Here is a 12,479-nt window from a genome sequence, read left to right as displayed (position 1 = left end):
TAACGTGGCGACGGATTTTACGATATTGTCCCTTCCCCTCTGGCTCCTGAAGCCACTCCGCCTCCCTCGCAAGCAGAAGATTGGGGTCCTTGTACGAAGAAAACGGCATAAAGTATCGCGAACAGGGCATTATTTTATAAAGGCCACTAAATGCCCTGTAAGGTCTTACTTTAATCTCCCTGTAGCTCGTCCTAGTCCCCTGTAAGCCCTATAAGGGTCCCCTGAAATATGGCTTACCTCGCTAAACCTCCGATTTCGATGATTTTTTGATTGGTTCGATTCTATCTATATAAATAACTATCTAATATATAGCCACCTTTCTTGACCCTTCTTTCTACCTTCTTTATACTTATTCTCCCCTTCCAAATATATTATCTTCTTTATATAATCGGAAATTACTATAATTTACTCTTGAATCTTGCTCTGAAAAAGATCTTTCTAGTATTTCTCTCACCTCATTCTCAGCTTCTTTCTATTACTAGTAGGTCCCTGCTTAGTAATTTCCTTTTTTATTTAGAACCAGGCTTTCTTAATTGCATTGAGATTAGATAAGTTTCCTGGCCAAAATATCTTTATAATCTTTTATAAATTATAAATCTTTCCTTAATAATATAACTTATAAGGTCTTATATTATTCTCTTATATAAGAGTATTAAAATAACTCTTTTAATATTCCCTTATAAAGGGCAAGAGCTTCTTATTTAAGATTCTCTTTTAATATTAATACTAATTAATTTCTTTTTATTTATTCTTTATAATATAAGTACTAGTTTTCTTATTATACTTCTATATTTTTTGTACTTCTCTAAAGGCCTTCTTATAAGCCTTTTTCTAATTTCTTAGCTATTTTCTTTACTTCTTTTCTTACTTTTATTTATTAACTTTCTTAATTAATAAATTTCTCGTATTGAGATTAGCTTTATAATCTTTCTTTTCTTATAAAGTTTCCTTTTTCTATATATAATAAGGCCCCTTTTTAATATAAGGGAAAAACATTCAAAATATAAACTCAGAAAATTCTTTTATTTTCTTTATATATAATACTTATTATATACTTCTTTAGATGATTTATATATATATATATCTCTCTCTTTTGTTACGCTCAGCCGCTTCACTGGTAAATTTAGCGTCACGTGACTGCGATGACGCATGTGGCTGTCCTAGTATTTAGAATACCAAGCTCCCGCACTCAAGAGCTTCTCTTCTTTATATCTCGGCCTATATTTTCTTATTTATAATTTATTTACTATATTATTAATTCTTTTCTTATTTCTTGTTTCTTTCTATATTAAATAATACCTCGGTATATTTAATATTTACTTCTCAATATAGTTTATTGGATTAATAATGAATTTATTATATTATATTATATTATATTATATTATATTATATATATATATATTATTTTCAATTTCAATAATATTAATTTAAAGAACTTCTGAATTAGTATTATTTACTAGAATAAGATAATCGAATATAATATTAAGCTTATAAGCTCTTAAAGAGGAAATACTTATAAGATAATATATAATAGTATATTTACTAAAATATATAGCCTTTTAAGGTAAGTTTTAAAACTAATAATTAAGTCGCTGGTTCCTCTTATAAGGATACGTGCTTATACGTGACTTATTACTTAAGTTACTTAGATACACATTCAATGAGTATTGAGTAGAGTATAAGTAGGACATATTTTGGCTGAGTAAAGTATGAGTAGGACCCACTACTCTACTCTACTCTACTCATTTGACACACTGCACTTTCCAACGTTGAATGTCACTCACACAAAACTTTTAAATTCGATAAAAATGCAAGAACTCCAGAGCCTTTGGCGTACTCGACCCCATAGCTACCTCGCTGCCCCTTCTCAACCACCTTTGCAAGTTAACATATGTGTACATACTCTTATCCACCACCTCCCAGCTATCCAGCATCATACTCAAAGCCGTCGCTTTCATCATATTCTTCAAAAATCTACCATGGGGCGTATGCTGGGCTGCTGGCGCTGCAGCCAACATAATGAATAGAAAGATACCTGGGATTTGCTTCCATCGTGATAATTTGACTTGCCACATAACGGCCCAAAGTTGGTTCAGATCTGTGAGCGAACAGGCTTTCGACAGAGGAATGTGAGAGACAATTGCGTTACAGTAAACCAATGCTGCTATGCGGCAGGATTTGTAGATGAAGTCCTGGACGAGGAGAGGGCCTTGCGATCCGTCTGGCATATCGGAGATTCTCTGCTGAATCCAAGTCGATGTTGAAGCGATTTTAGCTTTCTCTAACCCAGAAACATCGCCGTCTAGTTGGTGCACAGTTGTCTTAAAGAGAAAGCGCATGTCATCAAGAATGATTGCTGTTTCCTTGCTGATTTTCAGCTGGGATGCGATTTCGACAAAGCTTGACGGTGGGTCAATGAACGGGATGCTGATGTGGACTGGATATTCGGACGGGTCTTTGACTAGGTGCTCAAACAATGGCTCCCAATCATATGTGACACATAGGCAGTAATCGGTACTTGAAGAAATCAGTACTGAGATAATTTGTGGTGATTGTAACGTACGTCAAAATCATCTCTCGCAAACAGTGACCTGGTCCCAGCTCGTCCAGACCTCCCTTCAATTTTATTATTTGAACTAACCCTTCCATATGCTGTTTGACGACCTCGTGATTGTTCCAATACCATTCTGTGATCATGATATTCACCACTGCACCAATCGCCTCGTTGGAAGTTGCCAATTTTGGATCACTGAGCATTTCATTCAGAAGGCGAAGTGATTTGGTCTTGTACCCTAGAGCAAGCGCTGCATTTTCAGGAGACGATCTCTGGGCTTCTGCTTGGTAGCATGCCGAACTGAAGATTCCCAGGTAGGCCAGCAGTGGGCTTTTCATTGCCCAGGGAATCCAAACGTCATTGTAATGATTCGGTCCTGGCTTTCCATCAATCGAAAATACGTATTTGGTTATGATGTTGATGACTAGACCGGTCAGTGTCATTTGTAGGGAGCTTCAGTGGCAGTCTTACAAGCATGGAGCAATCCTGCATTCTGAGTTGTCGGCGTGATGCCAAGAAAGTGTAGTGGATCTACGGAGGAGATGGCTATATCGTGGGGAGATACACTGCTTTTTTTGCGTCTTGACTTTTGGAGCTGCCATTGGCTTTCACTGTTATTGGAGCCGCCTTCCCAAGTAAATTTGGCCCTCAAATTGGGGCTGGCAGTATCTTGGTCAACCTGGTGGTCGGAAAGTGTATTGCACTGCAATTGAGAGACCATAGAGCTTAACATTTGCTGATAACCCTCTGCAGTATCGAACTGGTGTAAAGTAGCGATCGAGATCGTTGCGCCCTTCGTCTCTGTGACTTCCTCGACTCCCACAGACTCCAGAGCAGGCTTTCTCACAAGAGGAGTTGCGATCACAGTGGTAGATGGGTGTTCTCGCTTATTGGCCGGTATTCTCTGCTGCCTCAGTTTCCAGCCATCTATAATTGAGGATAGAATGCTTACTTCACGTCCCGATAAATGCATTCTGGCTGTGGGTACCTTCTGGCGCACTGTCTACATGGCTGTTGTTGGTCACACTGAAAGTGTTAGAATCTATATCACTTCTCCGGAAGTTACTTCCCATCCATTGCACAAAATGAAAGAAGGATAACGCACTTTCTGCTTCCTCCTATGGCATTCAGTACAGCTCGTACTCAATTTCAGCCTCCCCTCCCAGAACTTGCTTCCGCGATACTTCTGGCGACTTTGCTGCACCGATTCGGACATGCTGAGTCTGCTACTTTCTCGCCAGAGTCTCCCCCTTCCTTTTGAGTCTTTCCAAATCCCAGACAGGAGAATACGGAAGCCAGTGAGGCTGTGTTGACTTGATGCTGCAAGCCATCGGAATTAACTCGCTTAGCAACTTAGCTGAGTTCGGGGTTGAAAGCTGAACTCAGCCACGATTTTAGTACAGATAGAACTTTCCGATGAGGTTGGTTGCGAGAAGCAACCTCAAGACGAAGTATTATTCGCTGGTTTGCGAGTCTATTTCATGTGGGTATTTCCCGTAGGGTTGTGGCTGTGTTGGCCGCTCGAACACCCCCCATCAGATAACTTCCGAGTCGTCCTATGAACACTGATGAGTCATATTCGCAGTCGACAAGAATTAAGTCTCTTTTAGATATATGCTAGCACCCTTCTAAAGCTGCCCTAGAAGGGTACTTATGGAATTGAGAGTTTGATTCCATTCTAGCCTCCTTTCCCTCTCTTAAAAAGCGACTTTCCATAACTTTATTATAAAATAAGGCTTCATTTTCGAGCTATATTTCGGCCCTTGGCGCGTATACAAAAGGCGAGTAAAAAGCACAATGGTAGGGACTTCGGTTCTCTTAGTCACGTGGCGCAGGTCATGTGACCTCCGGCGGTCCGCGCGCCCGTAGCAGGGCACACATATTACCCCGCTCTCCTTCTCTATTCTTAGAAATCAACCAATCTTCACTCTTTGACCACGTCTCACTTGTACGTCTGTGGTCCACGCCGTGGAAGTTCATTGGCTCATCTGCTTATTGGCTCAGCGCTACGGAAAGCCGTAAGGATCAGATGTGCCAGCGCAACTTCGAACCCCACCAAAAATCGCTCAGGCCTCACAACACGCCCCCCCCCCTCCCCCTCCCCTCTCACTAAGCCTCTTCTACTACTTAGGATATTTACTCTTTCTCTTTAATTCTTATTCTTATGTATGTAAGTATAGGGGTAGGAGAGGAAGGATATTAGGGGGGAAGGGCGAGTAAGTTAAAAGTGAGAAGTGAGCTTCGAGACACGTGAGTCGCGAGGAAAAGGAAGCCCTATAATTATAGGCTTCTCATCGCTACCAGTGCGAAGTTCGAAGTTGCGCTGGCACATCTGATCCTTACGGCTTTCCGTACAGCGTGGGGTCATGATTAGTAATGTGGTTTTGCCAATCATGCGGGATTTGAGGAACAGCCGCCTGCCGCCAAAAAGCAGGAAAGGCGACGACAAGGCTGCTGCTCCTCTCCTCCTCGTTCATCGCCTCTGCCAAATCCCGACCCTCGCCTCTTTGCCATCTCCCAAACCGTTCTCCCTACGAGCCTGCCATCGCCAGCCATCAACGTCGCCACCGTCAGATTATTTAACATCTTGACCGCGCCTACCTTGGCGCAATTCCCCGCCCCCTCCCGCCTTTTTGACCTGCTCATATACTGTACAAATTCTGCGTCCTATCATTTCCCGCTCAATCCTTAGAATGGCAGATCCAATAGGCATTGCTTCTGGGGTATTACAATTGACGCTGTTTGCCTTTAAATCAACTACTATTCTCTACCAGTTAGTCGACAGCTTTCGCAGCAACCAGAGGAATGTGCGCGAGCTTAAGGAAGAGCTCAGAGCCCTTAACGAAGTCTTACAGTCTCTTCAAGAGACTTCGGTCAGCACGGATGTTGATTTTACAGCGCTTAAGCTTCCTCTCCTCCGATGCGGCAAGGCTTGCAAGGAATTCGAAGCGGTGATTCTCAGCTGTGCAGAGCATTCTAGTGGCCCCAGGACGAGTTTTAGGGACTGGGCAAAGTTAAAGTACCTGGGAGGCGATATCGCTGGATTTAAAAACATGCTAGCGGGGTATAAGTCTACCATTTCTATTGCGCTCGGCAACGCAAACATGTGAGTTTGATGTATACCCCGTGTAGACGAAGCTGATGTTTCTCCCGCATAGGCGTACGGCTGCTATTACCATCAAAGTGCTCAAAGAATACAAAGAAATGATCTCAAATACGACTGCCGACCTCGAAGAGCACCTCCAAAGTATTGACAATAGACTACGGATCATCTCAGAAGGCACGGGAATTTCCAATGCAGATACGGACGAGCGGCAACAAATACAGGAGGAGAGAACCAGCACTAAACAGTGCCTTGATATCTGCACCAAAATCTTGATTCAAATAGATGAACTCCAGCCCAACGCCTTTATAAACCTTTCGTCTGCTCATCATCCACCCGTCACCACGCTTAGTGGTCTTACCTCGGCTCAACAACTCACTGCCACTACCTTTAAGGCATGCAAAGAGAAACTCACCGATACAACCACTCATCTCGAAAGGCAACTCCGAGATATCAACAATCGACTAAACCGATTCTCCTTGCAACCGACAGACCTATCGAACGAGCAGGCTGCTGAGCGAGAAATAATGCAAGAAGAGAGGGACGCCATCCGACAAAGCTTAGACATTTGCGTTGATGCCTCTAAGCAAGCAAACCAAGATCATGCCAATGTTTACGAGGATATATCCCTAGTGGATGATGGCCAGCAAGTGATCATCTCAACGGTGGGAGCTCTGATCGCAGCAAGGCGCGTCACAGCTGGATCCAGATCGTTCCAAGTGTTTGGACAGCTGTCTGATGAATCCTTCCAGCAACTGTCGCGTCATATCGGTACTGAGAAAGACATAGAACCTCGGACGAGAGTAGAGCCAGAATTTGAGGGCCGCTATGGAACGGGAGTCAAGCTTAGCGGACAAACCTTGAAGGGCGTCGGAACCCCACCCAAATAGGGCAGGCCGATTAAGCAGAAGGACTCACCCTCCATATCTATCTCTCTTACTTCCGAGTAAGAGCTGTACCTCGTTCTTCCCCTTCAGTTCCTGGTTAGACCGTAGTAACTGATCTCTTTTATAGTCTGTAGGTTTCTAACGCCTGGGCACCTCACCAACACACCTTCTCAAGCAGAGTTGAAGATCCGTCCTCGGCATCTCTTTCTCTACAACCTGGTGTGACTTTTTCTCATCCCCAAAAAGCATCAACCCACTGGGTGCTACTTTACGAAATATTATCATCAACCAGCAACTCGGCCTCGAACTCAACTCCAGTGGGTACCTACGGTCCTATTACTCACATGCAAGCCTCATCAGCTTATATTTATTTCTCAGCCGGCTTTGTTGACCCTTCATTAGGAGGATAACGAGGCCTATGTTGAGCTTTGAAATTCACTTTTTTTTCGCGCAGGTTGTTAGGCTGTGTTTCAGCGCATCTAAGTTCTCTTGCTCGCTAGATAGCAAGTTTCGTATATTTGTAGTGCTCTTATTCCTATTAGAAGGAATTGAGGCTATATTGCTACTTTGTAGAGGATAGTAGCGCTATGGCTTTCTCCAGTTGCTAGCTAAATTTTAATTTTAAATCTCTAATAAAATAAGTATATAATTTCATTTATTATACTTATATAAGCTATACTAATAGTACTTATCAGTAATAGAGTGCAAACCTTATTATAATCTAGTATTAAAGATTTTAAATACTTCTTTATAATTAGCTTATTTGCTCTAATAGTTACTCTAATTACCCCTAAAAGATTTATAATAATATGCTGTTTCTAGTATATTTACTTTTATTTAAATTACTCTCTAGATAATATTTGTGCACGCAGACGGAAAACACATACAACCATACCGAGCAGCGATATCGAACGCGTTTGAACAACCTCTTCGAGAGTCTACTTCACGCGCGATTTCGGATGACATGATGGCGGGTTCAGGTTGGTGGCTTTCACAGAACTCGGCAAGACACACCCATGAGCAAAGGGCAGGGTTTGGATCCTGCAACGAGGAGATAGTAGCGCTAGAGAGGAGGCTTCTGTGGCTTGAAGCAACCAAAGAGACCTTGACACGTGAAATTAAGCAGTTGGTGAGGCTGCAGGTTGATTTAACCAGGAGATAGGTAGTGCTGGAGGGTGCGCCGTGTGCGTTTCGCATCGTGCTGGCAAGTACTGTAGTGACGTAACCCCAACTACCCGTTCACGAAAGTAGGGGACAACGTGGCAACCGCAACTATTGCTTAAGTATTTTGGTCTGAGATATGTGACTAGAGTGCATGTCCTAAATAGTGAGGTTACATTCGCTTTGGCTGCATTCTTCTTTGACTTTTGCTAAACCATACCTCCTCGGGGTCAACACATTGTATCTTCTGTTCACTATCGCCACATTCCTAGAGAGCATGCCCCAAAATACATTAACCAAAAGCACGGATTGCAGAAAACTACGAGCAAAGTAGACACAAAGTAACAACTCTTACTCGTCATCTTCATATAAGCAAATGGCTTAGTGATGATGTGTTGGAAGGAGAATTAAGAGCTGTATACAACCTTGTCGAAGTCATAGGTAACGCCCACCTGTACAGCCATGTGGGACTGGGGAGGTTGAAGACTACTTCTCCCATCCGACGTTCCATAAGACATATGCGATGTCCTTTGCAGTATTCATACCATCCGTCACTCGCCCAAATAGACCCGCTGCTACCACATCATTGTCGCCTTCTTTGCAGAGCATAGACATCCCACGAGGATTGCAGCTCAGATGCCTATGCGCTTCGCATCCGCTCGTCTCCCATGAAGAGTTCTGTAGTAAACTATCGTGTGCCATAGAGATACGGTTCTTGTGGTTGGCGGACGCACTGGGCAGGTTCCAGGATACGTCTGCAATTTCGTCGTGGCTCTCGAGCAGTATGTCTATAGCTGACTCTGTTAATGGAGATGTCTCCGGCGAGAGATACCAAGAGAGCCTTCCGTCGTCTCTTGTTTTTAGCTCAGTTAGATCCAAAGTATCTACTCCGGACTTTAGCGTTGTGGATGGCAGGATTGCTATCGTTCTGCTCTTAGGACTAAAGCTGGTCTGCGAGCAGTTTCGATTGCTTTGTTGTAGAACCTTCGGTTTCGATGGCCTTTTCATGATGAGAAGTCCATCGTCCGACGAGCTATCATCATCATAACTGTAGATTTCTCTTGGGTCTTTGTCGCCATCGCCATCTTCGACACCCATTGCGATAAACTGCTCAACTTTGTCATAGAAATGAATATGTCGCTTCTCGATCGCTGCTGGTGACCGTTCCCGCGATGTAGTGGCGGAGGGGAATTCATTGCCAATGCCTTGTCTCAATGCTGCTGGATTTAGGAGTGATGCCGAGGATGGCGACAGTCGAAGCATGATCTCGAAGTCACTTCGTTTCTTCAGGATAGGTTTCTTGTTGAGCAAAGAGTCCGATTTCGATATTCCGACGCCGGTTATAGAAGCAGGTGGCGTTGATATTTTGGCGCAGCTTGTCTGGAGAGGACCGTACAACCATGTTACGTCGCGATCCTTCAGCCTAGTACATTTTAACAAGGTTACGAATCCGCTAGAGCATTGATCGTGAAAATCTTACCAATTCACAGACTCAGGGGACACGGACTTAAGCCGGTACTTCGACTTCGCCCATGCTCGCCATGCCGCGTTCTCGAGTCTCGCACTATTACTGCACACCTTTCGGTTCGAGAGAATGTGTTTCCACGTCGACCAGATATCGTCCTCTTTCCAGTCGTAAGAGAGATAGTCGACATGTCGTGAAGGCTGAACCTGTACCATAGCGTCGTCCTCGGCGAACTCAGCGTGCTTAGATGGAACTAGAGTACTAGGACATGAATTGTTTATCGGGATGCTACCGGACGCTGGTGGGACGGTGTAAGGGTCACTGGTGATCAGTGTTGGTTTAAGCAATGGCGAATCCCAGCAGTCAGTATGGGCCGTTCGAGGACTCGAGGAACCGGGCGGGTGAACGGAGACTGGTATCCGACAGCTGTATTCAGCCTCGACGCGAGGCTTTTGAGGAGGTTGGAAGGACAAAGAGCCCACAAGGAATGACGATTGGGAATACGAACGATGAAGTGTGGGCGACGAGAAAGAATAGTTCCAATCAGGCTGGGCAGTAACAGAAGAGACTTCTGTCATTCTGTTCTCCGACGATGTGAAGCCTGGTCAAGCTCTAAATGCAACCCTGGCTCTGCGTATTAGAGGCGACGATCGCTCGTTAGATGAAGCTTATGTCTTTACCTCCTTCCATTTTGCGCTGATGGCAGGATATAATATCAAAGTCTATACTGCTAGACTGATCACAAGCGAAAGAAACTCAGGACCGTCGCCACCGTAACTCTCATGCAGTCGATCGAAGTTCGAGGGGGCCGGACCATTTTCTGCGACGAGTAGCATCTGCTGAGCAGCACAGAGATGAAGGGAATGAAGCAACCGCAATGGGTTAAGGTCAACCTCAAGAAAGGACGCCAAGCTTCACTCAATTCGGTTCCGAGACAATGGTTTGAAAGATGGACCCTGAAGAAGTACTTGGCGAGTGCGTCTAGGGACAATGGCACGGCAGGCACCATAGGGACCGCTGAGAGGTACCTGGGAGATGCACAAGGTCTCCCTTCTAGATGCTGCTATACGTAGCAGTGCTTGGAGCGAATCAGCGAACAAGCCCTCGTCCCGTGCCGATTATTTATTATTGCTCCCCCCCCCGGCCCCCCCCCAGATCGCGATCGAAAGTGGGTGCTCAAAACGCCGGCAGACGGGACAACTACCGAAGGCCCAATTAGTTCCTCCTGGTGCACGATTGGTCCAGACTGGTAATTCACCACCTGCAAATATGGTGAGACACACCGCCAATGGCGCTAGTAAAATCTAAACACTATGAACTTGAAGTACACTACTCAAGCATTTGACTGAAATGCCCTGTTCTAGTCAGTTACTGGGCAAAAGAGCCGTCGTTTGCCTGAGAAATATGTCGCGCCGTTGTCGACATCACAGAAACTAACCGCTGTCCGTCGTCATCGTCAGGTCGACCCCTTGTTTGTTCGGGTCCCTGGGCTAAAAGCGTTCCGTTCTCATTCGCTATAAAAGCCGATCCAAGATAAAACTCACATTCATGTTCTCCCTGATTTGGTTCGGAGGGATTAGTTAAAAAGGTGGTCTGTTCGATGCATGAAGTGAGTATTTGTGGGACACTGCATACTAATGTCGATCCATTCCACGTACCAGTGACAAACCCCTCTCAGACCGGAGAGAAGGTCCACACGTCTATTCACCAACCAGTCTCTGTTGTCAATTTTTGATTTTGCATTGATCCCTTCACGACGCTAATGGAAACTGCGGGCAATCTGAGAAGGGAATGGCTCCGGCTGCATGATCGGTATCATGATCGCAAGTCTCTGCATCGGTTCGGGTCTGTATGATCGGTCGGTTCATCGGCAGTGGAAGTGATTGCGAGTTCGGTAGGTCCGACGCAAGTAGCTGTGATCGCTTAGTCGCACTACCAAATACCTAATCTTCAATTTCCCCGCTCGAACACGGGGAAATGGTACGATTTCCCTATCTCCGGCACTTCCGGCTGCTTAATAACACTACCCCACTGAAGAGAATTATGAACGGAGTGATAGAATTTTTGTCAGTAACAGTCCAATTCACAATCCCTTAAGGGTCTGTTGACAGTAATGTTTCTCTCAAATTGTTGAGGAATTGTGGCTTCTGTATTGTCGGCTTTTTGAGATAAATTAGAGGCATTGAAAATAAATCGCCTTGTAAACCTTGTATGATTTGCTTTGTGGCTATCGAGGCGTCGCTATGCAATAATTCCTGCAAGATACTCTCGATTCGAAGGCGTGGGCGTGGGCGGGGTACATGGTCCATTCTGTTAGAAGCCTAAATTACATCCGCTGGTCCACTTTTAAAAGTTCCCCCTTATCATTTTTGGTGTAGATTATGTTGATTTAATCCCTTTATTTGTATACTCCTTTTCACATCTGAGTCAAGATCGTGAATAGCGGGGAGTAGTCACTCTAATGTCCTTCCCAACCTCCTTGTTTTAATTAAAACTAAGATTTTCACTTATCGAAAGCGAGGCTTTTGGTTACGCCACGTGGCTTGTGTGGAAATTGCTGCATGTGACTGCGGAAAGATACTATTGCTTGATCTTAAGAATTAAAAAACCGCTGGAGGTTTAAGGGAGGTTTTTTTTTTAATAAAAAAATTAATTACCTATCCTTACCTTTTTGCGCTCCCTCCTCTCTTTAGGGGGTGTTAGGGGTGTCCTTCCAGGATTAAAGACTAGTTTTACCTCTTAAGATATTAAAAGAATACGCTCTCTTATACGCTTTTATGCCGACGGGGGAGTCAAGGGCCTCTTAATACTTCAAAAATATATCTCATATAGCTTTCTACCTCTCCTTATTATAGAGAAATCTTGCTTTTACTCTTTGCATTTTCACTTGCCTATTCGACCCCTAATTGTTAGATGGTTAATAGACGGTGCCGTTCACGTGATTTTGCTCCAAAAATCGATGTCTCACTAGATTCAAAGCTGGTTTGTATCCCACTGTAATATAATCTCAAAAATTCCTCTCCCTCTCTTAGATTAAACTTCAGACTCAATCAATTCAATAATCAATTATTAATCAAGCTGTCTTAAATGCACCATCTGGCATTAATCTGCAAATGTTAATAAATATGCAGGGGATAGCAAGGACTTATCTACTAGCGACCCTTCAATACGTCACCCCCTTCGTTCCCGATCTAAGGTGCGGATCCACGCTCTAGTTGCTTTTTGTTGGCCAGGTTGAGCCAGATCACCTTCGGAGATGCAACATAAAGGTTATTCGCACTCTAGAGCGTTTCATCTTGACAAGGTATT

General features: G+C 44.1%; 3 protein-coding genes across 3 annotated transcripts; 1 reads left to right on the top strand and 2 right to left on the bottom strand.

Annotated features, from left to right (window-relative positions):
• Positions 1-1,590: 1,590 nt before the first annotated feature.
• Positions 1,591-3,826, bottom strand: K444DRAFT_668851 (uncharacterized protein). Its single transcript, XM_024887462.1, has 5 exons — positions 3,660-3,826; positions 3,507-3,580; positions 3,026-3,456; positions 2,564-2,978; positions 1,591-2,517 (listed from the first exon to the last, which is right to left on the bottom strand). The coding sequence occupies exons 1-5, from the start codon at positions 3,768-3,770 to the stop codon at positions 1,794-1,796; spliced, it is 1,755 nt and encodes a 584-aa protein (XP_024729277.1). The 5' UTR covers positions 3,771-3,826; the 3' UTR covers positions 1,591-1,793.
• A 1,421-nt stretch (positions 3,827-5,247) lies between these two features.
• K444DRAFT_647272 (uncharacterized protein) lies at positions 5,248-6,547 on the top strand (the record flags this gene model as incomplete). The annotated part of the gene is made up of 2 exons (XM_024885311.1): positions 5,248-5,660; positions 5,713-6,547. 2 exons carry the CDS (start codon positions 5,248-5,250, stop codon positions 6,545-6,547), a joined length of 1,248 nt encoding a protein of 415 aa, XP_024729276.1.
• A 1,586-nt stretch (positions 6,548-8,133) lies between these two features.
• On the bottom strand, positions 8,134-9,813 carry K444DRAFT_668849 (uncharacterized protein). Its single transcript, XM_024887461.1, has 2 exons — positions 9,186-9,813; positions 8,134-9,128 (listed from the first exon to the last, which is right to left on the bottom strand). The coding sequence occupies exons 1-2, from the start codon at positions 9,746-9,748 to the stop codon at positions 8,192-8,194; spliced, it is 1,500 nt and encodes a 499-aa protein (XP_024729275.1). The 5' UTR covers positions 9,749-9,813; the 3' UTR covers positions 8,134-8,191.
• Between the last annotated feature and the right edge of the window lie 2,666 nt (positions 9,814-12,479).

Source organism: Hyaloscypha bicolor (assembly GCF_002865645.1).
Source record: "Hyaloscypha bicolor E unplaced genomic scaffold K444scaffold_175, whole genome shotgun sequence".
NCBI lineage: Eukaryota > Fungi > Ascomycota > Leotiomycetes > Helotiales > Hyaloscyphaceae > Hyaloscypha > Hyaloscypha bicolor.
The sequence above is the reverse complement of the archived record's forward strand: the minus strand, read 5'-3'. Positions and strand labels throughout refer to the sequence as shown.

Excerpts from the sequence above, each read along its gene's own strand:
- K444DRAFT_668849 (XM_024887461.1), bottom strand. The coding sequence starts at position 9,748 with ATGACAGAAGTCTCTTCTGTTACTGCCCAGCCTGATTGGAACTATTCT. Across the intron at positions 9,129-9,185 it reads TCCCCTGAGTCTGTGAATTG|GCTGAAGGATCGCGACGTAA; the intron begins GTAAGATTTTCA and ends AAAATGTACTAG.
- K444DRAFT_668851 (XM_024887462.1), bottom strand. The coding sequence starts at position 3,770 with ATGTCCGAATCGGTGCAGCAAAGTCGCCAGAAGTATCGCGGAAGCAAG. Across the intron at positions 2,979-3,025 it reads TGCAGGATTGCTCCATGCTT|TCATCAACATCATAACCAAA; the intron begins GTAAGACTGCCA and ends TGACCGGTCTAG. Across the intron at positions 2,518-2,563 it reads TTGCGAGAGATGATTTTGAC|TACCGATTACTGCCTATGTG; the intron begins GTACGTTACAAT and ends GATTTCTTCAAG.